General features: G+C 29.6%; 1 protein-coding gene across 1 annotated transcript; it reads right to left on the reverse strand.

The window, feature by feature from the left end:
* Positions 1–15: 15 nt before the first annotated feature.
* On the reverse strand, positions 16–21,783 carry LOC129966831 (ribulose-phosphate 3-epimerase-like). The gene is made up of 5 exons (XM_056081414.1): positions 21,281–21,783; positions 17,805–17,912; positions 5,010–5,144; positions 1,793–1,879; positions 16–302 (listed from the first exon to the last, which is right to left on the reverse strand). Exons 1-5 carry the CDS (start codon positions 21,518–21,520, stop codon positions 180–182), a joined length of 693 nt encoding a protein of 230 aa, XP_055937389.1. The 5' UTR covers positions 21,521–21,783; the 3' UTR covers positions 16–179.
* Positions 21,784–21,812: the final 29 nt, after the last annotated feature.

Below are 21,812 nucleotides of genomic sequence, written 5' to 3' on the forward strand. Positions count from 1 at the left end.
CAACACACAGACACATATACATTTATCTTTATTATAAATAAAGATTCTTTCTATTGGAAATATTAAAAAAATATTTTCAATATAATGATCAAAAATATATTATCAGCAACATGTAGATAATTTTTTTCTTTAACAAAAATATAAAAATTTTTTTGAATTGCACTAAGTAATGAAAAAAGTTATCTTTCCAGCTGAGATTTAACAATGGATTCCTCCACAGATTTTCTTAGGAAAGATATAACTTGTTTAGGATCCTGGCTGGCAGTGATGGCTGTGCCAGATACTATAAGATTTGCTCCAGCCTAAAAAGAAAATTAAATTTAAAATACTGAGCAAAAGTTACATTAATACTTTTCTATGTGTTTTAGATTATTAGTGTTTAAAATTTGGCTGAAAAATATTTTCATATTAAGATTTATAATTATAACTACCATTTTCCTGTATGGGTTATTAAATTCTAATTTATATGTATAAATTCTAAAACAGAAACAGATTTTCATACGCAATTATTTATTGTATTGTTAAAGTATTTAGAACTTCCTAGAACTTTTTTTTTTTTTTTTTTTTTTTTTTACAAAAAATAGTTTTGAAGCCTTCAGACTTCTTATTGGGTGGGGGGGGGGTGACCATGAGCTATTAAAAATGATAAAACTAAGCCAAGATGTATTGATGGAATAATTTTAAAAGAACATAATGTGTTAGTTATATTCTATCCTTTTAAAGTAAAATATTTTATATTACTAGCTGATTATAAAATTTGAGAACAAAATAAAAACATAGTTTCTAAATATTTGCTATCTTTTTTTTTTAAATCACTGAATCTGTTATGAAACTTGTTATTTGAATGTTAAAATTATTATACATGAAACATTTCCTATTTCGTTAATCATTGGCTGAAAAACAGAATTTTTAAAACAAAGTAAAAAAAACGCAAAAAGAAGCAAAATTATTTAACTCGGAATGTATGCTCATTTCAATTATAATATAAAATTCCTATTTAAAAAATTACCTTTAGTAATTAACAGGATCTGCAAAAAGTAAAAATCTTGTAGTAAAAATATAACTAAAAATTATAATGTTCAGATTAAAAATTGAGGTGCTTTTATTCCTGCTAAATTATCAGCTTAATGATAAAAATGTACTCTCCCCCTTTCCTGATATTTATTGAAAATTAGCATTTGGTATATGTAAAAATCAAGAAGCATGAATGACTTCATCTCTACTGCAAATAAAAAGTCTGAACTTTCTAATATAATGACATAACAATGTTTGTAATTCAGATTATACGAGATTTATCAACAGAAAACAGAGAAGCATAAACAAACATCAAACTACCATAATTACATGCGAAATGACAGGGCCTTTTTGACTTCACTTCGAAAGGTTATGCTATATTTGATTTTGCTTTATAAGTATAGATGTATGTGGTCTTATTCATTTTGGTATAAAAGCCATATTGCATCGATCACAATTCATGTGATGGAATCCTGTTAAAGTTACGAAAAAAAAATTATGAAAAATAAAAGATTACTGGTTATTTTAGAAAAGAATTTTTTAAAAACACTTTGATACGGAAATAATTGAGGAATACTATTTTAGTCGCAATCAGTTCTAGAAAATTATGTTAAAGCAGTGATCCCAAAAATAGATTTTTTTAAAAAAAATTCTACACAGTACGTTAAAATTTTAAGAATATGTATGCATTTTATCAAATACTTTCAACTTCAATGATGGCAATTCCTTAAAAGGAAATTCAAAAAACATAATTCAAAAATAATTACAAAAAACATACTTCTGCACACGTTGCAATAGTATTAGGGCCAACTCCCCCATCAACTTCAATATCCAGATTTTGATACGCAGCTCGCAAATATTGCACCTGGAAAATAATGACTCTTTTGATATAATATGTGTATCCAAAAATATACTGTTTACAGTTCAAATGTGAAACTTAAAAATTTAAGCCACAAAACTCAAAATGGCCCTAAATTTTATTACAATTTTTAAAAAATCAGAAATGAAATGGGAAAAATTAAATTCTTATTTTTTTTCAAACAAATGAGTATGGTCTAAACTTCAAATTATCAAAATCAGTAATGTGAGTGAACAAATTAAAATTTGGATGATATTTGGTAACATGAAATTGCTCAAAACTTTTTCTGGAAAATGTACAAGCCATAACAAATTATAAACTTCCTGAAGCTACTCACAAATTTCATAAATTTTTAAATATGATTAACTATTAAAGACAATACTAAAAAGATACAGCAAATAACCAAACTCGTTTAAATGAATATTTAAAAAGTGAAAGTAAAAAAAAAGAAGGAAAATTCCACGGACAAAAGGATAAAAGAAATCCTTCGAAAAATACAAAGAAGATTTAGCCAATGCTATTTTATTAATATTTCTTAACTCCCATCTACAATTAGGTTTATGTACAGACACCTTTAATTTTTGTAGTTGGATCTGTTCAGCAGCAATATGAAGGCATAGATTGGTAACTAATAGCATTTTATTTTTAAAAGTTAAATGACAATCAAAATGTTTATAGCACATATGACTGGGAACTTTAAAGTATCTATCTTTTTATCAAATAATTTGAAAAAATGTTAGAAGGATATGAAATTACAATATTCCCAGATCAAAAGTCAATTATATTGGCATTTAAATGGAAATATGATAAGGCACCATCCATATAATTAAGGTATCTCTAGTATATTTCTCAACTTTCAAAAATATAAAATAATAACTGGGAAAGATAATACAGTTGCAAAATCGATGTCTGTAATTGAATTAGTTTAGAACATCAAGTATGACAGAATTGCAAAAACTAAAGAAGAACAAAAAGAATAACTAAATAATAACAAAAACTTAAATTTTAAACAATATCCACTATTTTCCGGCAAAATAACCCAGGGTGATATCAACTCCAAATATTCGAATGTACATGCCATAACCATTTAGAATGAATGTTTTCCACAAAATACACACGAACTATTCTGGCATCAAATCATTAACAGACAAATTGCATCAAGATTCATTTGGAAGAATATAAAAAAGATGTTAGAGGAGGGTTAAAACTTGCATTAGATGCCAGAAAAAATTATTTGGCACACATATTCCAAATTTAATATTTCGAAGAAACTGATGAGCACAATTCATATTGATATAATTGCACTATGCTCACTATCTAATGGAAATAGATATTGTTTTACATGCTGGAAGCAAGTTAATACCGATAGGAAATATTTCTATGGAAATAGTCACAAAAGCATTTTACACAAACTGGATTAGTCAATTTAGAGTTCCATATATTGAGAACACAGAAAGAGGAAATCAGTTCATCAAAACTTATCAAAAATTCAGAAATTATTTGTGGAATTAAAATGCAAACAACTTCATATCACCCACAAACAATGAAAAAATTGAAAGACAATATAGAACATTAAACTTATAATTCAGTCAAACAGATTGAATCTTTACCAATTGCACTCACTGGTATACACACATCTCTAAGCGATGATACTAATTACTCCATTGCAAAAATAATTAAGATAAATCACTGAAGCTACCATGAGAATTCTTTCAAGGACCGAAAATTAAAATAGAATAAGATATTTGCATTAGCAAAGTGCGAAAATAAATAAAATAAAATAAAAAAAGCTAATAAGAAAAAACAGAAAAACTACTTTTCCATAAGAATTGAGATTCTACTTGTATGTATTTACCAGATTAGCCCTTATTAAGAAAACATTTAATATCTCTTCTCTCACGAAGGACTTTTTCTTGTGACTAACAGAAATGGGAAGTATTATACAAAGATAATTAAAGGAAAGGATCTCAATATTTTCGCCAACTGACTGAAACAAACTTATTTGTTAATCTAAAAGTGAACATAACACTCCATTAAATGGGAATAGAAAAAGAAAGATAGAAGATTTAAAATTTAAAACAGCATATAGCAGGAAAATAATTACTTTTCCAATGCATTGTAATGCTGTAGGTTAATTTTTGATTTAATGATCAGAAATATTTTGTAAATAGCATTTATGCATTTTATTGCAAAGTAAGCCTTTGAGTGATATTAACTATGATATTTTCCCCTTATATCACAATTATGTTGCTTGGAAAGGGAATAGTGTAGCCTCTACAACTCATAAAATCTTTATTTCGACAACTTTAATAAACTGTGAATAGCAATATACAAAAAAATGTTCTTAAAACCATAATGCTTAAAAAGAATGATGGTTTTTGAAAAGTTAAATAATGTTTTGTGATGCAGTATTCGATGCTTATACATATCTTAATAATTAAGTGAATATAATGAAATTGATAGAAACATGACTAATTATACATGACAAAATTTTAATTTAATACTAGTTTTTTTGATTTACAGAATTTGTATTTTTTTTTTTTTTCGAATTTATTTGGCATGCCTGAAGCCCCTTTCAGCTCTATGGCTCTAGGCAATTGACTTGTCAGACATCTGCCACTGCAGGTGAGCCTACATAAGAATAGCACTTATAGTAAACAGCATCACATAAGCATCAAATCAATAATAAACAACCCCAACATCATTAAGTATTCGGAACTCAACAGAAAAAGTCACGCCTTGTTTGCTGCTCTCCACTGACAACTTGCTGGAATTAAACTCAACTGCTGACTCACTACAGACTTGGTACTGACTACTTCAATATTAGCGGATTCCAGTTCTGTCTCTCAGCTTTTTATAGTTTCATTGACAGGACAAATAAACTGCTAGAAAGATCTTCATAACTCACATTCTAATACAACTATCGCTACGATTATTGTTTCTGGAAACCTGAGCTTTGTCTTTAAACTCGTCGCCAAACGCGTGACAAAGCCGAGGGTCATTGACCAAACAACCATTACTATTTTTTATAAAACTTTCTTCCTTGCCACTAAACTTAATATGCAAAGGAAGGAACATAATAAATTCATAAAAATATGTTTAAAGATACAATAAAATGTTTTTAGTTAAATTTTACCTTTGTCATCATATCTTCCATAAACTTTTGTCCACCAAAACCAGGTTCAACTGTCATCACTAGAACCAAATCAACATGTTCTATGTATGGAACAACAACTTCCACAGGAGTTCCTGGTTTCAAACCAACACCAGCCTAAAATAGCAAAACTATATAATAGAGCTTGCTCTTATTTTTTTAAATAAGTTTATCTACATTCTGTATAATGAAAAAAAAAAAGTTTAAATTTAATTAGATAGATATCACAGCTCCAAATTGCATAAGAACCATTTTGAGGCAGACCCAGTCATTTTGAACTATGATTAGATAATGAAAGCAACACCGAGTTTCACCCTGACTTCATAACTTTCATTCCACAAGAACAGAATAGTGTCAGATTATTGGTAGATTTATTGTGCACCAGTACTTTTTCGAAGGTTTTCATTTGTGATTTCCTCGGAAAAAAAGGGAGCTTTTTGTTGGCCCATTTATTGTAGTTACAAAGGATGTCAAATTGAATTTTAAACTCGTTCCATGGCTAATGGGTAGAGCTTATAAGCAATGATAGAGGCACACGACGATTTTTCTTTTTCTTTGCTTTCTCTTCATCGTCAATGACCACTGAAAAAGAGTAAATAATGAATATTTTGCAAAAATGTCGATTTACTGCCAAATGAGATAACTGCATTATGTTTCTTTTATATTTGTATATAGCTTTATAGTTTTTTTTTCGTCTTCTGTGCATCATGGCAGGAAAAAAAATGTGTTTTTGCGCATTTCTATGTCTTGTCATGAATTTTACAGCGCTTATTGTTTACAAAATTCAGTGATAATTTTGCCGATCAGATATCTTCATTCCTGCTCATCAAACCAATAAACTTTGTTGTTACTAGAATTCCAGCTTATTTGTATACAAAATTAAAATTCTTCGATTTAATAATATAGTTTGTTAATTCATCAAGATTTAATAGAAAGTAAAACATCACTTCCGATATAAACTGTTCCTATAAAGGTCTTCCAGTTAGCATGCTTTCTCTAATCTTTTTTTTCTTTTCTTTTTTGTCATCTTTGTGAATGATTTTTTCAGAACTTTATATATAAATGTTGAATATTCAATTTTTGCCAACAATACCTTTGTCGACTTCTCTCAACTTTCTCTGAATTATATTAAAACCAAATTACAAAACACAGAGGAAAATATTTATAAATCCATAAATGATACATTAGTGCAGAAAAAAGCCTTATGATAGATTTATCAAAGGGAATGTAAGCCTTTCTTCAACGTATACCATTTGACAGAATTTCATAGAGTGAAAGGACTAAATACCAAGAAAGATTAAAACAAAAAGAATTATCACTCGCTTTTTTTTTTTTTTAAATTTTTGAACAGTTTAGTTTTGATATTTTTGAAGCAAGAGAATTTGCTCCATTTTCTTTTGCTTAGAAGTTCTGTTTTCAACTGGGCTTTTTCTATTGGGCATTGAAGTCAGATGAGATCTGTCCATTTTTTTCTTCTTTGTACTGTTTCGAATCTTAGTTTAAGACCAGCCATACGCTGTATTAGATGAATATGATATTTGCTGTTCTTTAAACAATACGCAATTCGTCCCATTTGAAAATATTTTCAGGAGTGGAAAATTAACAAATGCTAAGGATACGTCTTGGGCAAAACGAATACGATGATAATAACACCGTGGTGTCAAATGCGGATTTAAACTTAAGAATTCCTCAGATGAATCCTTTTGCTCTTCTTGGTTCCTTAAAAAGAGAGAAAATAACCGTGATGCTAACAAACAAAACATGAAATTTACTAGCAAAGGATCGAGCCCATGATCTAATTTTTACAGCACAATTATTAAATCTAGAAACCATAGTGAACATCCCAGTCGTTACTGATACAATTTTGTACGGACGATTAATGTATATTTTTTACTTATTTCACTTTCAGTGAACATACGAGAAAATACTTCAGCTATATCATTGAATACATTAAAGGGCAAATGTGACACAACAAGTTTTAATGCCTATAAAAATTCAACTTTAAATTATTGTTCTTGAACTATAAGAAGTTCGAAATCGGTTTATTTTCGGACATTAAAGCTGACGTTTTCCGATTTCACATAACACCTTCCCTTTCATTCCTTTAGATACAAATTTTAATTATGACTTTTTTTGAACTAACAGGCAATTTTATTTCCCCTTTTTTGGCATGACTAATAAGTGCATGTTTTCCCATATTACTTAGGCTTATTATTTTCTTACAAAACGAGCAGTACGCAACAAATGGATTTTGCGGACTTTTTTTCAAACCCATTCAGCAAAATCAGGATTCATATTCTAATCCGTTCAATTCGTATTAAATACGGTTTTTGAGCCGTTCACTGTTTTAAAAAAATTCTCTAGTCTAATCTGAATAAGTTCACATTTTTTCAAATGATAAACCATTCAATAAACTCACGTGTGAGCGACTAAATACCACCGCTAAGCGTCCGCAGATTGCATGTTGCTATTCCTGCGACATGTATTCTAATCTCTCACACAATTACAGAAGTCTCGCGCATGCACATCAGCTGCAATTCGGGAATCTTAAGGGGGGGGGGAGTGTATAAAAGATGCGAAATTCCGCATTACACAATCGCGAACAGTATTGATTCGTTTTTGGAAGCAATAACTAGGATCTTTTATTCTTGTAATATTTAGAGATCGGCATATTTTAGATAGGAAAAAATAAATAAGAAGCATAAAATTCCCTATATATTTTTTTTCCGTTTTCAAGAAAATTTTCAATTTTTCCAATATTTCCCGGTTTTTTAGTCGATTTTTTTAATTCCCTGTGTTTTTCCGGTTTTCCAGATTCTCCCGGTGACGTGGCAACCCTGTTATATTAAGGAAAAGAGCATTTTAGAGCTAAGATGTAGAAATCATCTCACAATTGTTGAGGCGAGATGCATCTAAAACCAATCAGCGAAATCTAATTACTCGACAGCTGTCAAAGTAAATACTCCAATGAAAAATACTGAATAGAAGATTAATGGAGAAAAAAAAAAATGGGGCCTATGATAGTTAAAATGAATGAAAAGATTGACTCTATCATTCAAAAGATTAAAGTTACGATGGAACAACAAATTAATATGAACCTTAGAATATTTGAACAATTAGTGGAATCGCTTTCAACTTAATTGCTATGAATAATCGTGGCGCCGAAAATCTTTCACCACCAAGAAAGAAAAAAACATTAGAAAAGATTCGCAAAGCATCTGCTATTCCAATGCAATTGGATGTAAATGCTTTTGAATAGTTTCTGGTCTCTCTCCTTTTTTCCCCTTTTCTTCGGGTTTTCTTAAGTGTTTAGAAGCTTTTTCCTTTTCCCATCACTACTCGGGCTTGGTTTATCGTGACGATTTTTGTTTGTTTCTTGCAATGACTTCTGTTCAGTGGAATTGCAGGGGTCTTTAAAAAATAGTTCGAAGTTCCTCCTTTTTCTTCATCTGAATTTTCCAAGAAACATTTTTCAAGCCTGATTATCACCTTCCCTGTTCAACAAAAAAATTTGTTTTATTTAGACAGGAAGATCGGCCTGGAGGTGGTTTACTTACAGGTATTCCAAAAATACATCTGGAGGAATTATTCCAATTAGTTCCTTAAATAATAGCAACCAAGAAATTCTAGCAGTAGAAGTTTACCATAAAAGATGAAATTTTATGATCATTAACTTATATGTTCTCCAAGGATTCAATATAGAAAGTCTAAAAATTTTTTAAATTCCTTTTTTTTTTCTTCCTGTTTTTATTTTTAGTGATTTTAATCTCCATCACCTTCTTTAGAGATTAAATAACTCACCTCCTCTAAGTAATGACAGATGGCCCTAGTTGTCTTAGACCGTCGTTCCAGCAGATAGTGTTAGTACTGAGACCCGAAACAGCGACAGTAATGGCAAGACTTCTAGAGAAGTGGTCTCGCATAGGGGTGCAAGCTGTGATACGATTTTTATGGTCCAAGAATGTGACCCCAGCGGACATACACAGACAAATAATTGAAGTGGACGGGGGCGAAGCAATGAGTAGACAGCAGGCATCGTTCTTTTGAAGCGGGCAGAGAGCAAAAGGGAAACTGCAATATGGAAGCGAGCGGACGTCCAACTTCTGAAACATCCGAATTGAACACGGCACATGTTGAAGACATGATCCAAGGGGATTGACCAGTAACCGTTTGTGACATCGCCGCACAGCTTGGAATGAGCTATGGTACCGTTCAGCATATCGTTACGAATGTGTTGCGGTATTCCAAAGTTTGTGCCCGTCGGGTTCCACGTGCATTATCTGAGGAGCATAAAGCTACTCGAATGATGTCCAGCCTCACATTTCTTCAGCGATATCAGACACGCGGCCAGCAATTCATTGATCACATCGTTACTGGGGACAAAACATGGCTACATCATTTCACTCCTCAAATTCAAACCAGCCATAATGGAATGGAAGCACGTTGGATCACCGACGAGGAAAGAAGTTTAAGGTAACAACATAGAGCTGAGATACTGATATAGGGAGTGCAACCCTTCTTTGGTGTAGGACAAGATAAAATCATGTGACATGTGGACAGAATTTGTGTTCATTGTAACCGCATTCTCCGTTCCCCATTATATTTCAATGGCAGATTTTTTCTCGCTTTTAACTGTTGAATTTTAAAACTTATTTAAGCCATGGTTAACTATTGCTGTGCAATTGGATGCAAATAAAAAGCTTCTAAGGATAGTTCTGTATCATTTCACAGGTATGTGCAATAAACATATTCTGCTTATATCCATTTTAAGTCAATTTAAAATTTCGTAACCTCCATCACTCAGTGATTTTGGTGTTAAAACTGAATAATATTTCATAGTTTGGTTTAGTTATTGTATTAAATTTCTTTAATTTGTTATTAAGCTTCATTTAAACTGATGTAACAGCATTATATTTTGTTACTTACTTTATTTTAATCTCGAAAGTGTTGCAAGTGCTTGGTTGCAAGTTTATTAATAATTGTGTATTTATTTTAGTGCAAATAAAGTTCCTTATTATTTCCAATATGTTGTTTCTTTTTTACCATAAACATTCGAATCGTATTATACGTAAAAGATATTAAATCATCATTGTGAATGAAATAGTGAAACTAAAACGTTTTATTGAAAATGTTATATAGTAAAATTTCATAAATGTGCTAACAGTAATTGCACGTTTTTATAAATTTTAATTAAGATCTAAAAAGAAACTAGTGGATTTTCCAAAGATAAACTATTAAAGAAAGAAATGCTATCTTTACTGATACAAATTTTGTCTGAATGTTAACATTTATTAATAACTTGCGATATGCACATACCCTAAAATCACCGTTTTCGTAAAAATTTCGAATTTCCTTATTATTTTGTATTAAATCAACACATTTAAGATTCCAAAAATGATTTAATTTTGTTTCTGCGGTAGAAGGCACGAGGTTTAAAATTGAGTTCGGAATGAGATTTTGTATAATGATAGTATATATTTAGAATGTTTATTAATGAAAACATTAAGACTCAATAGTCAACCTTAAAACTTTCAAATTAGCTTATATACTAATAATGTGTTACCCGAACGAGCGCTCGAGTAGTGTAGTGGTTAGGGCACTGGCGTAGCATTCAGGAAACCTGGGTTCGATTCTGAGCTAGTTTTTTTTTTTCTTCTTAAATTATTTCAAAATAATTCAACAGGTTTAATTAATATCTTTTTCAGTTTTTATGCAAAAATAAATATTATTCAGAATATTCAAGGAAAAAAAAAAGAGACGTAGGTCACTTTTATAATCTGCTTTTATTATAAAAAGTTTTTTTTTTATCTGTATGAGATAATGATAAAAGTATTTGAACATGTAATGTAAAATTAAAAGATGTTTTGGGATAAAGAAAAGAAATAAAATGTTTACATAAAGAAGAAAAATACTCATTTTTAATTAATGCACAAAAACAAAGTAAAAAAGTAAACAATTTAAATCAATAAACTCGGCTACTGATGTAAAAAAGAAAACATTATTTTCGAAACCAGTTTGCTTAGTTTTCAAAGCAAACTGGTTTCGAAAATAATGTTTTCTTTGTCCGGAAATGTTAACCGGAAATGAAAACCGTCCGGACCCAATGCCGGGAAACAAATAGTTGCGCGGCAGTTTTTGAGTATGCCAAGATTTGCGATATGGCGCCAAAAAAAGACCAAAATTCTCACAAGTCACATGGCTCATGTTGCGTACACTTGTTTAGACTAGAAACAAGCGACTAGCTTCCTCCATTTATATTAGCTCTATGGGTGACACCCTCTACCAGCAAAGTTATGGCAACGTTTTCTGGGATACGTGTGGTGCTTTCCTAATCGAGTATCTGGAGCGTGGTCATACCATTAATGCCAACCGTTATTGTGGCACCTTAGCAAAATTGCGTGAAGCCATCCGACGCAAAACATTCTGGATTGCTGAAGGAAGGTGTCATTCTCCTAAATGATAATGCCCGCCCCTATACAGCTCTCCAAATTCAGCGATTGCTGGAAGCATTTAGGTGGGAGGTTTGGAGCCATAATACAACCTCTCATCCAACCTCGAATTGGCTCCCAGTGACTATTTCCTTTTCCAGGCATTGAAGTAACACTTATCCGAAACAAGGTTCATATCAGACGGTGATGTTCAAAAAGATGCCGAGGATTGGCTCAGTAGCCAGGGACCTGATTATTACCAAGACAGGTTAAACAAATTGATCCAGTGGTGTGATAAATATTTCAACAGGTTTGGTGATTATGTAGAGAAGTGACCGCCACATGTCTCTTAATTACCATTTGCATCTTGTGTCTATTGTTAATAAAGTGTTTTTTTCTTTGCCTTGTAAACTTTTTTTGGATCACCTCTCGTACTTTAACTTCACAAATTCGTTCTAATGTTGCACAACAAAGGAATATTCCTTATTTGAAAATCATTTGTGTTAAATCTTCTAAAGAATTAATAACAACTGAACGCAAAATTGCTCAAAAATGAAGTTAATATTCGTTAAAAAGTGAACATTTAATTTTTCAAACATAATTTTCTCTAAAGTTTTTTTGTGGAAACAGACGGGAATATTCTCCCCGAAACTTTCTCCATGCTTCCCAATGAAAATCTTATCCACTTGCCTCCGCAAAAAAAAAAAAAAAAAAAAAAAAAAAAAAAAAATGTGGACCTACACTAAGACCGTGAATGCCTTGCATGGCATTGGTGAACGATAGCTATGAAATACAGCTCTTGTCGCGAATCTAGCATCTTTACTGCATCTATAGTAAGAATATGTATTTGCCAGCAACCTGAAACCAAATTCTGGTACAAAACTACAGTTGTTAGTCACAAACTAACATATCGAATTTCATTGATTTAAATCATTGAGTTTACAAGCATGCGAAACTATAGTCAGATAAACTATCAACCGTTTGATAAATCTGGTTCAAAATTTGACATACAGTGGCTCAAAAAATTGAGAGTACACCTTACTTTTACTTGATTAATCTGACTTTCAATATAAATAACACATTACTTGGAAGTGCAAACATGTTTTTATTTTTGCACATAACAAATGGTTTAATTTAGAGTAAAAATAAAGAAAAATCAACAAAGAACTTCTAAATTGAAAAGTTTCACAAGCATTTTAAAAAAACATACGCAGAATTTTACCTCAAAAAATTGAGAATACACCATTGAAATTATTGCAATATCAGGCATAGAAACAAAGTGTCACTATTAAATTGCATGCCTTTTGGCTCTTATAATGGCCGCTAAACGTCATGGTACCGATTTGACCAATTTTTGGCGGTATCTGATGATATTTTACCCCATTCTTCTTGCACCACTTGTTTTAAATGGGTTTTGTTTCTAATTTTGTATTTTTGAATCACTTTTTCGAGTATGGCCCACGAATATTCAATGGCATTGATGTCGGGATACTGTGGTAGTGTGTGTAACTGCTATTTACAATGAAAAAGGCACCATATTTTAAAGCTACGTGTATTCTGTTTGGGGTCGTTGTCTTACTGGAAAATAAAATTTCCATCTAAACCCAAATTTTTAGCACTTTCCTTTAGATTGCTGCGAAGTATATCCAAGTAAACCATATCATTTATAATGCCATCTATAAAAATTATATTTCCTACCCCGGATGAAGCCATGTAACCTCAAATCATGACGGAGTCACCATCATGTTTAACTGTTGAACTTAAATTTTTTGGATCCAAAGCAATATTAGGCTTTCTTCATACTGCACGATGGCTGTTATTGCCAAAAATGTCGAGTTTTCATTCATTTCTAAATATAGCTTTCTTCCAAAGGTTATTGGTCTTCAACTGATAAGTTTTTGTAAACTTCAAATGCTTTTTCTGCATTTGCAAGCTGATGAACGGTTTCTCTCTAACAATGTGACTTTTATATCGATTGTCTAATGGCATTTAGCACAGTTTCAGCACTTACACTTCTGTCCATGATTTGAAAAGATTCTGCAACAAGTTGGATGAACCATATGGTCGCAGCAATCTAAAGGAAATTGTTAAAATTTTAGGTTTAGATGGATATTCCATTTTCCAGCAGGACAACGACCCCAAATAGAATACACGTAACGTCAAAATATGGTGTCTTTTTCGTCTTTTTCATTGTAAACAGCAGTTACACACATTACCACAGTACCCCGACATTAATGCTATTGAATATTCGTGGGCCATACTCGAAAAAGTGGTTCAAAAATACAAAATTAGAAACAAAACCCATTTAAAACAAGTGGTGCAAGAAGAATGGGGTAAAATATCTTCAGATACCAACAAAAATGGGTCGAATCGGTACCATGACGTTTAGAGGCCGTTATAAGAGCCAAAAGACATGCAATTTAATTGTTACACTTTGTTTCTATGCGTGATATTGCAAAAATTTCATTGGTGTATTCTCAATTTTTTGAAGCAAAATTCTGCGTATGTTTATTTAAAATGCTTCTGAAACTTTTTAATTTAGAAATTTTTAATTGATTTTTCTTTACTTTTACTCTAAATTAAACCATTTGTTATGTGTAAAAATAAAAACATTTTGGTGGTGGTTTAACACGCATTGCCAAATTTACTTTAAATTAAAGTATTAAAACATTTTTACTTAATGAAAACCGCCAGCCATGTAAATAACAAAAATAAATTTTAATTACAAATTAAATTAACAAATATAAATCATGATACATTGGCCGTAATTCCATCGACCAGCACGAGGCAGAAGTTCTAAGCCAGCTGGCGAAGGCAGGAAGTGAGTCACTCGTATTCGTTGGAGAGCAAAGTTCATCTCCGTAGGTATGATTGATGCTTATCGCCAACTGGCGAAACAAACAGTCCTTTATCGCCTGTTTGGCCGCTGCAACATGTTTGCACTTCCCGGTAATGTGTTATTTACTTTGAAAGTAGCATTTATCAAGTACAAGTAAGATGTACTCTCAATTTTTTGAGCCACTGTATATGTATGTATATATACATATTTCAGATACTAAATCTGTGTATGAAATTTTTATCTATTTAGCTTTTTATAGTTACCGCGTTCACTTGTACTCAACAAATTAGAAAGACTTTTTGGGTTGGTTCCATCTAATATTTGAAAGAAATCGACAAATTTAGTGGTAATTCCACATACCATATTTCAGCCGTCTAGCTTAAAGTATTTTTGAGCTGTCTTGTTCAAAGACAGACGTAAAAGCTCGAAAAACAAATTAGTTCGGACTATGGGAGGTCTAAAACTCAAAAATTATTCAAAATTTCAAATTTAATTTCTTTTTTTGACGAATGCAATATCTTTTCTATAATTCGTATAGGAGGGGAAAAAAAAAGTCAAAATATTAGTAAGTTTCTCATAAACAAGAGCCGTTGCTACAGGCTATAAACTTGTTGATTCAAAATTCTGTATCATTTGGTTGCAAGAGCTTCACTTTTCTTGCCTCTATTTCAGAGACTTGCTTTCGCCTACTTTTAGACATTTTGAAATCATTACTGCGATAAAAATTAGTGAATTTTATTTATGATAGAATTAGTAAAAAGATATGAATTAAAATGAAACAGAAATTAAAAAAAACAAACATAGGTAAAATAGTTTAACGTTTACATTATTTTTAATGTATTTAATTTTTCTTAAAAATTACTAGCGATTGAAAGAAATATTGTGAAGAAATGAAATTTATATAATTGAAATGGTAAAATTTTGAATTTTAAGGTGTTATTAAAATATTTCTTATCTGATTAAACACCCCAAAGTTATTGCAGTTAAACAGTAAAATATCGGATAGCTTTTAATTAATTGTTTATTTAAATTTTCCATTTTGAAAATAATCTTTCTTTTGCTTCTATGCTAAATAAATATGCAAAGTTTGGTTCAAATTGCCTGGTCATTTAGGAGGAGTCAGGGCATAAATGCACATATACATACATAGCCACTAGAACTTTCATTTATATTAAGATGACCCCTTCAATTTGTAATACTTTAAATTTCAAAATAAAAAAAAAATGTTTTGGCATGGAGATTTCATATATAATAATATAAAAATACATATAAAAAATTAAAATAGAATTTTGGAAAAAAAAATATTAAACTTTATTTTAAATCGGTTATAAATTTCTACTTTCAAAATTCTAACAAAAATCTACTCATTATTAGGATAAAAAATATATTATGTATCAAGTTTGATTCAGTTTACAATGAAGGGCTGAAAAAAGATAATTATCAGAAGACACTTTATTTTACCAATAAATATTTAACATTTAATTGAATTTCATGATATTTGCCAATGTTTTATATGAATAATTTTCTTAATAAAACTACCTTTAGAAAAATAAAGCACAATAATTTCAATGACAATGGCGTGTAAATATCGCACATTAGAATATACTTAATTAGCCAACTACAATCAAAGTAAGGGTTACAAATCACTTTAATCAATTCCGATTCTTTTTAACTCACTTTATTAATGCTATCTTGTTGTTTAGTACAAATTTTGAAAATGATTTTAAACTATCTCATCGATGAATTAGAGACATAACTCAAAACTGAATTACAATTCAATACGAATTTGCTTTCTTGTCCATCTGTATATTTATCAGTTCAGTGCAAATTTTGCAATCAATTGTAAACTAATCAAAACTCTTATTACTGACATTTGGCAGCATAAGAAATTGCAGTTGTTTCATTATTTAACATGTTTTAATTAATTTTCTTTCTTGTTTGATTACTTCAAATTTTGCAATCAATTTTAAAGTAACTTCTTGATGAGCTTGACATTTTAAATATGGCTTAAAATTGAATGAAAATACAATATTGACTCAATTTTTGTCCGTTAAGCACATTTTGTCATCAGGTAGAGCTGTTCAGGAAATTAGTTTAAAACTTATTGCAAAATTTCACACACGCAATAAATACTAAAAAAAAGAAAATAATTATTTAAATTAAATAAAAGACATTTTAATATATATATTTTTAAATGGACTAAAAAATATGAAATAATTTTCCCTAGCCTAATACAGAATTATGACCCCATACAAATTGTCCTGAAAATCTGCAATTATAAATTAAATTTAAATAATTTAAAATTTTAATTACTATTCCACAGTAAAGAAAAATTGTTTAAAAATTAAAAACATGATATACAGAATAAAACTTGTTTCTAATGATATTATTAAAGACAGGTTATCACTGTAGACTGTACGAACATTTGTGCATCCAACTTTATGTACATGTTCATGTACTAATATAATAACAAATTTTATTGCCCTACTGACTTTCCTTACAAATACTTAAGATATAAATTTGTATTTCAAAAATTAATTTTTTTTTCAAAATATGTAAGTAAAATTTTAATTAAAATTCTTATAAACAATAAAAATATCCATATACATGAAGGAAAAGAAAAAAGTCATCTATTCCTGAAAAGACAAAAGTTATTGACTTTGAAATCCTTCTTGCCTTTCTAGAAATCATTGGTCTGCTATTGGGTAAATTTTGCATTCTGATTGCACCGTAGGATAATTTTGAACCACTGTAGGATAATTGTGTCAATATCTTCTTTTATGGCAACATTAAATCATTTTTATAAGCTATCTGCTTTACCATTTTTCCACTACATCTTCAATGCATATATATTATAAAAAATAAAATAGGCATTGTCTACTGAGAAATCTCATATTTTTTAACAGCATTAACTTGCTTTAGAGTTAATGAATTTTCAAAATTATTGGTAATGTTTCTCCAAATGTCAATCTTTATACTAGATTCAAAGCTGTAACAAAACAAAAATGAACATAAAGGGACAAATGATCAGTTTGAAGTGCTATCAGTAAATAAAAAGACTCAATAGCTCTTATTAGGACACAGAGACAACAAACATCTATTGATATTGCAAATATTAACCTCCTCCTTGATTCTCCTTTTACAAGAGATTGTATTTTCAGTGTGTGTTATTTCACATGGTCTAGAATAGCATTACTTTACATTCTAGATTTTGGAGAGCCATTTTTTTAATGTACTATTTTATAAACAGATAAAATTATTACAGACGAATGCATTTTAAAAGTGATTATCACTATAGTGAGTTTCGAAATGCATTGGGAAAAAAAAGGAATTTTATTATGTGTGAATTTATTGTTGTAGATAATATTATAAATAAAAAGATAATAAATAAAATAAAGATAATAAATAAAAAGATAAATTTTAATTAAATTAATAATTTACTCATAATCACATAAACTTTAAAAATAAATTAATATAAATTTTTTTAATAACTAAAATTATGAAAAATACCTTCATTCCTGCTTCTTTAATCTTTCTGATGACATTTAAAGGCTCAGATGTAGCTTCAATATGGAATGTATATTGCTGTGCACCTGCATCTGCCATTGGCTCTATCCACTGAAACAGAAATATCTTATTTTATGTATTCTAATCAAAACCATACTTTTAATTTTAACTGAGAGAGAAACTCTTAAATATGAGATTTATTTTTATATTTAAATTAAGTTCATGCTACTTATAAATATAATTAAAGAAATACAAGTTCATTTAACATAAGATATAATAGATAAAGCTATGCAATTAATAAATAACAATTTATGGATTTAAGATTGAAATTTTACCCAAATGCACATATAAAATTGAATTAACTGCAGTATATTGAAAAATAGTCTACTTAAGATATAATAATTAATTTTAGAAATATGTAGATTAGACTTATTTCAGTAATGTTCAAGCAAAATTAAAAAATATTTTTCAAATTACAGTTCTTCATATTCTTATTATTTTTTTTAAAAATATGTTTTAATTTTTAGGTATTTTTGATTACAACATTCATATTCAAATGTCCATTTAAAATTCTTGTTAAATTTTTTTAAAAAAAATTCTATTAAAACTAATACAATAAGCAAACAAAATGTAAAAAAGTGGCTTAATGAGCAATCTTTTGCAGATAAAGTGACAAGGAGACACCGTGACATGCTGGATTGGCCTAATTGAAGGGAATCCTTATATTTACATAGAAGAAGTCTTAACCAAATAGCAAGTCAAATATGACTCCCAGAGGTTTCAGAAAATGGTTGTAGACCCTTAATTGATTAAATTTTTTCTCTGGCCAAGATTATGGAGCAAGAGGTGGAGAGCAATGATACTGACGAGCTGGTGGAAGAACATAGCCAGAAAAACAGTAGAGCTTATGGAGCTGCATTTTGTTTCACAGCATAAAGCTGTAGAGAAGATATGGTCAGAAGAGCAAAAAGTAATAAATGCAACAGAGCAACAACATTGCAGTGAAATAAGATAGATAATGAAAGCAAGGAAAATAATTGTATTGTACATTGAAAAACATCACCCTGATGTGTGCTATAAATTTATTTAATGATAATGCTGAATCTCATTTTTGCCAAAATTTAAAGCATAGCCAAAAACAAATGTCTTTAGACAATTTTCTTATAAAAAACATGCATTATAGACAATTAATTACATTATTAAAAATTTGTTTGAATATTCTTTTCAAAATGGAATTACTGTCCTATTTTACATGGATTCCTATGAAAAATTATATTGCTTGGTAAATGCATTATTAAGAGCAAAATTCGGGAATGAATTATGATCATTAACCCTGTTTGGTAAAATACAAAGTCTAACTTGCAATTGGTTTTTCATACCAGCATAATGATGAGCTCTATTCATCATGTAACTAAAGTTACTGATAGACATGATAACAAATTTGGCTTAAAGTTTCTAGGTTAGTGAATCTAGTAACATTTTTATTATTTATGTTGATATCATAGATCACTATCATATATTATTTACAATTGCAATTTCTTGGAACAAATCACAGTTAAATTTTTGATAGAAAGTGGGATTCCATTCTTATAAACATTCAGTGTGAACATCGATCAGATCAATATATATATATATATATATATATATATATATATATATATATATATATATATATATATATATATACAGTGGTTGCCAAATTTGTGGACACTTTAGGAACTTTTTATGTTTTCCAACTTTGTATGCTTATAGAAAATGTAACATTTCACAAAATACAAATTCTTATATATGATTTTAAAGAGAATAAATTTAATACTGATTCCAATACAAAAAGCAAAATTCAAATATTTGCAATACAAAAAAAAAAAAGTTGAGTGGTAATAATTATCGACATACATTAGAAAATGATGACTGCAATGAGTTATCAGTACTTAAAAGGGTAGCCTTTATTTTTTATTACAGCTTCAATTTGATGTTTCATTGAGTTGACTAGAGTTTTAAGCTCTTCCTTTGTTATTACAGGATGCCAGGAAATAATTATAGCCTCAATTATTTCTCTTTTATTTGATGAACACTTCATATGTACAAGAGTTTTGAAATGGTGCCATAAGTTCTCAATAATTTTGAATTCAGAACTGTTTCCTGGCCATGATAACACTTCAATGCTATTTGTATTAAAGCAATCTTTTGATATTTTTGCTATGTAGCAAGGAGCTGAATCCTGCTGAAAAATAAATGATGCGTTGTTGGGAAATAGATCACTGATGGGAGGTGTGAATTTTGACTCTAGAATAGTGTCAATGGATTTTCTGGCATTTAATGTGCCATCGATAACATGAAGAAGACCAATATCGTCTGCTGACATGCATGACCAAATCAGAGCACAAACTGAATTTTTCATTTTCATTTTTCAAAAAAATTATATTATTTCCCATATACTTATTACCTTACCAACAGCAATGCTGTTAACACATCAACTTCATTTGATATTTTGGCATAGTCTCAAAGTACATGATGTCATACTGTTAATTTCTTAGTTTTCCAGATCAAGTGTGAAATTTGTGAAGTAAAGATGTCTGTATGGTTGATAAACTAAGGACTTACTAGTTTATTTTAACAATTTTCTCATTAAAGGTCCTCAAAATAAAGATCTATAATCCATTGTTTATAATTCAGCTAGTACAGAATATTAAACAACTAATCAAAATTATTTATATTTTGTAAATACATCCAATATTTATATGCAGACTCTATATCACAATTTATTTCATTTTAGTTTTCAGTCTTATTAATATAAGTTATGGAAGAACATTTTAACTATAGTTCCAAGAAAGATTATTTATATGTGATCTAGGAAATGAAGATTATCTTTTAAAAATACAGATATAAATATCAAAAAAATGGAAGCCAAAAGGAAATTCAAGACACAGAAAAGTTTGTTTGGAGTCTAGTTGAATTAATTCCAATTTTGCTAACTATCTCAATCAGTGAATTTCCTCCTTATATTGTCTTACTACCCATTATCAAAAAATTCATTTCTTTTAAGTTTTTTTTTTAATTTCTTTTTTTATAGAATGACGAAAAATATTTTATCAATTTTATCTTCTTACGATAATAAACTGTAATGTCAGAGATGATTTTATTAGATCTATAAAACTGAATTCAATTTTTAACAAAGAATAAATAAGGCCCTTATGATACAGCTTTTAATTCAAATTAAAAATAATGATTGGCGTTTCCTTTGGAACAATGAAAAGTCCACTTTCAGAGTGTATAGTTGATTTTAGTAATCATAGATTAAATTATAGAGTAAGATGGATTCATGCTTAATACATTGACATCACAAAAATAAAATGAATAAGCATGGTTTTTCGATGCAATATAATACCCCGCTTTTCCACATTGTAACAAAAACTAGAATTTTAATAAAGCCAATAAAATAAAAATAAAAAGTCTCGCTTTTTAATACACCAAATTACCTTCAAAGGATCAGCAACCATCATATGCATATCAAAAAAAGCTTCGGGGATTTTCTTCCTCAAACATTTTACAACCGGATGTCCGAAAGTTAAATTTGGAACAAAATGTCCATCCATGACATCTAAATGCAAGTAATCAGCTCCAGAATCTAATAAACGTTGAGATTCTGCGGATATATCAGCTAAATCGGCATTTAAAATTGATGGGCCAATTTTACATTTCACGGATTCACTAGCCATATTTACACAGAAAATCAAAACAGAATAAAAATTTCCTGAAATTTATTTAACCCTGGAATGTTACTCGAGCGAAAAAGAATGTATATATGTGATGTGAATTACATACAAAAGCCGAAAAATAATGCTTTTTTATCAAAGATAAGTATTAAATTCAAGAGGCACATCACTTAGATACAAGTCATCTAGTTATTTTCCACCTCTATGTTTACTGTTTGATAGGTGGAAAGCTCAGCCAATCCGGAATCTAAAAGTAGAATAAAATGAAACATTTCTCTACTTAAAAGTCCTCTGT

This window comes from Argiope bruennichi, chromosome 4, assembly GCF_947563725.1.
Source record: "Argiope bruennichi chromosome 4, qqArgBrue1.1, whole genome shotgun sequence".
Lineage (NCBI taxonomy): Eukaryota > Metazoa > Arthropoda > Arachnida > Araneae > Araneidae > Argiope > Argiope bruennichi.

What these genes read in the sequence shown, in the direction of transcription:
- LOC129966831 (XM_056081414.1), bottom strand. Translation starts at nt 21,520, where the DNA reads ATGGCTAGTGAATCCGTGAAATGTAAAATTGGCCCATCAATTTTAAAT. An exon ending in TTAAAGAAGCAGGAATGAAG is followed by an intron (nt 5,145 to 17,804) that starts GTATTTTTCATA and finishes TTGCTATTTTAG; the next exon opens with GCTGGTGTTGGTTTGAAACC. An exon ending in CTATTGCAACGTGTGCAGAA is followed by an intron (nt 303 to 1,792) that starts GTATGTTTTTTG and finishes TTTTCTTTTTAG; the next exon opens with GCTGGAGCAAATCTTATAGT.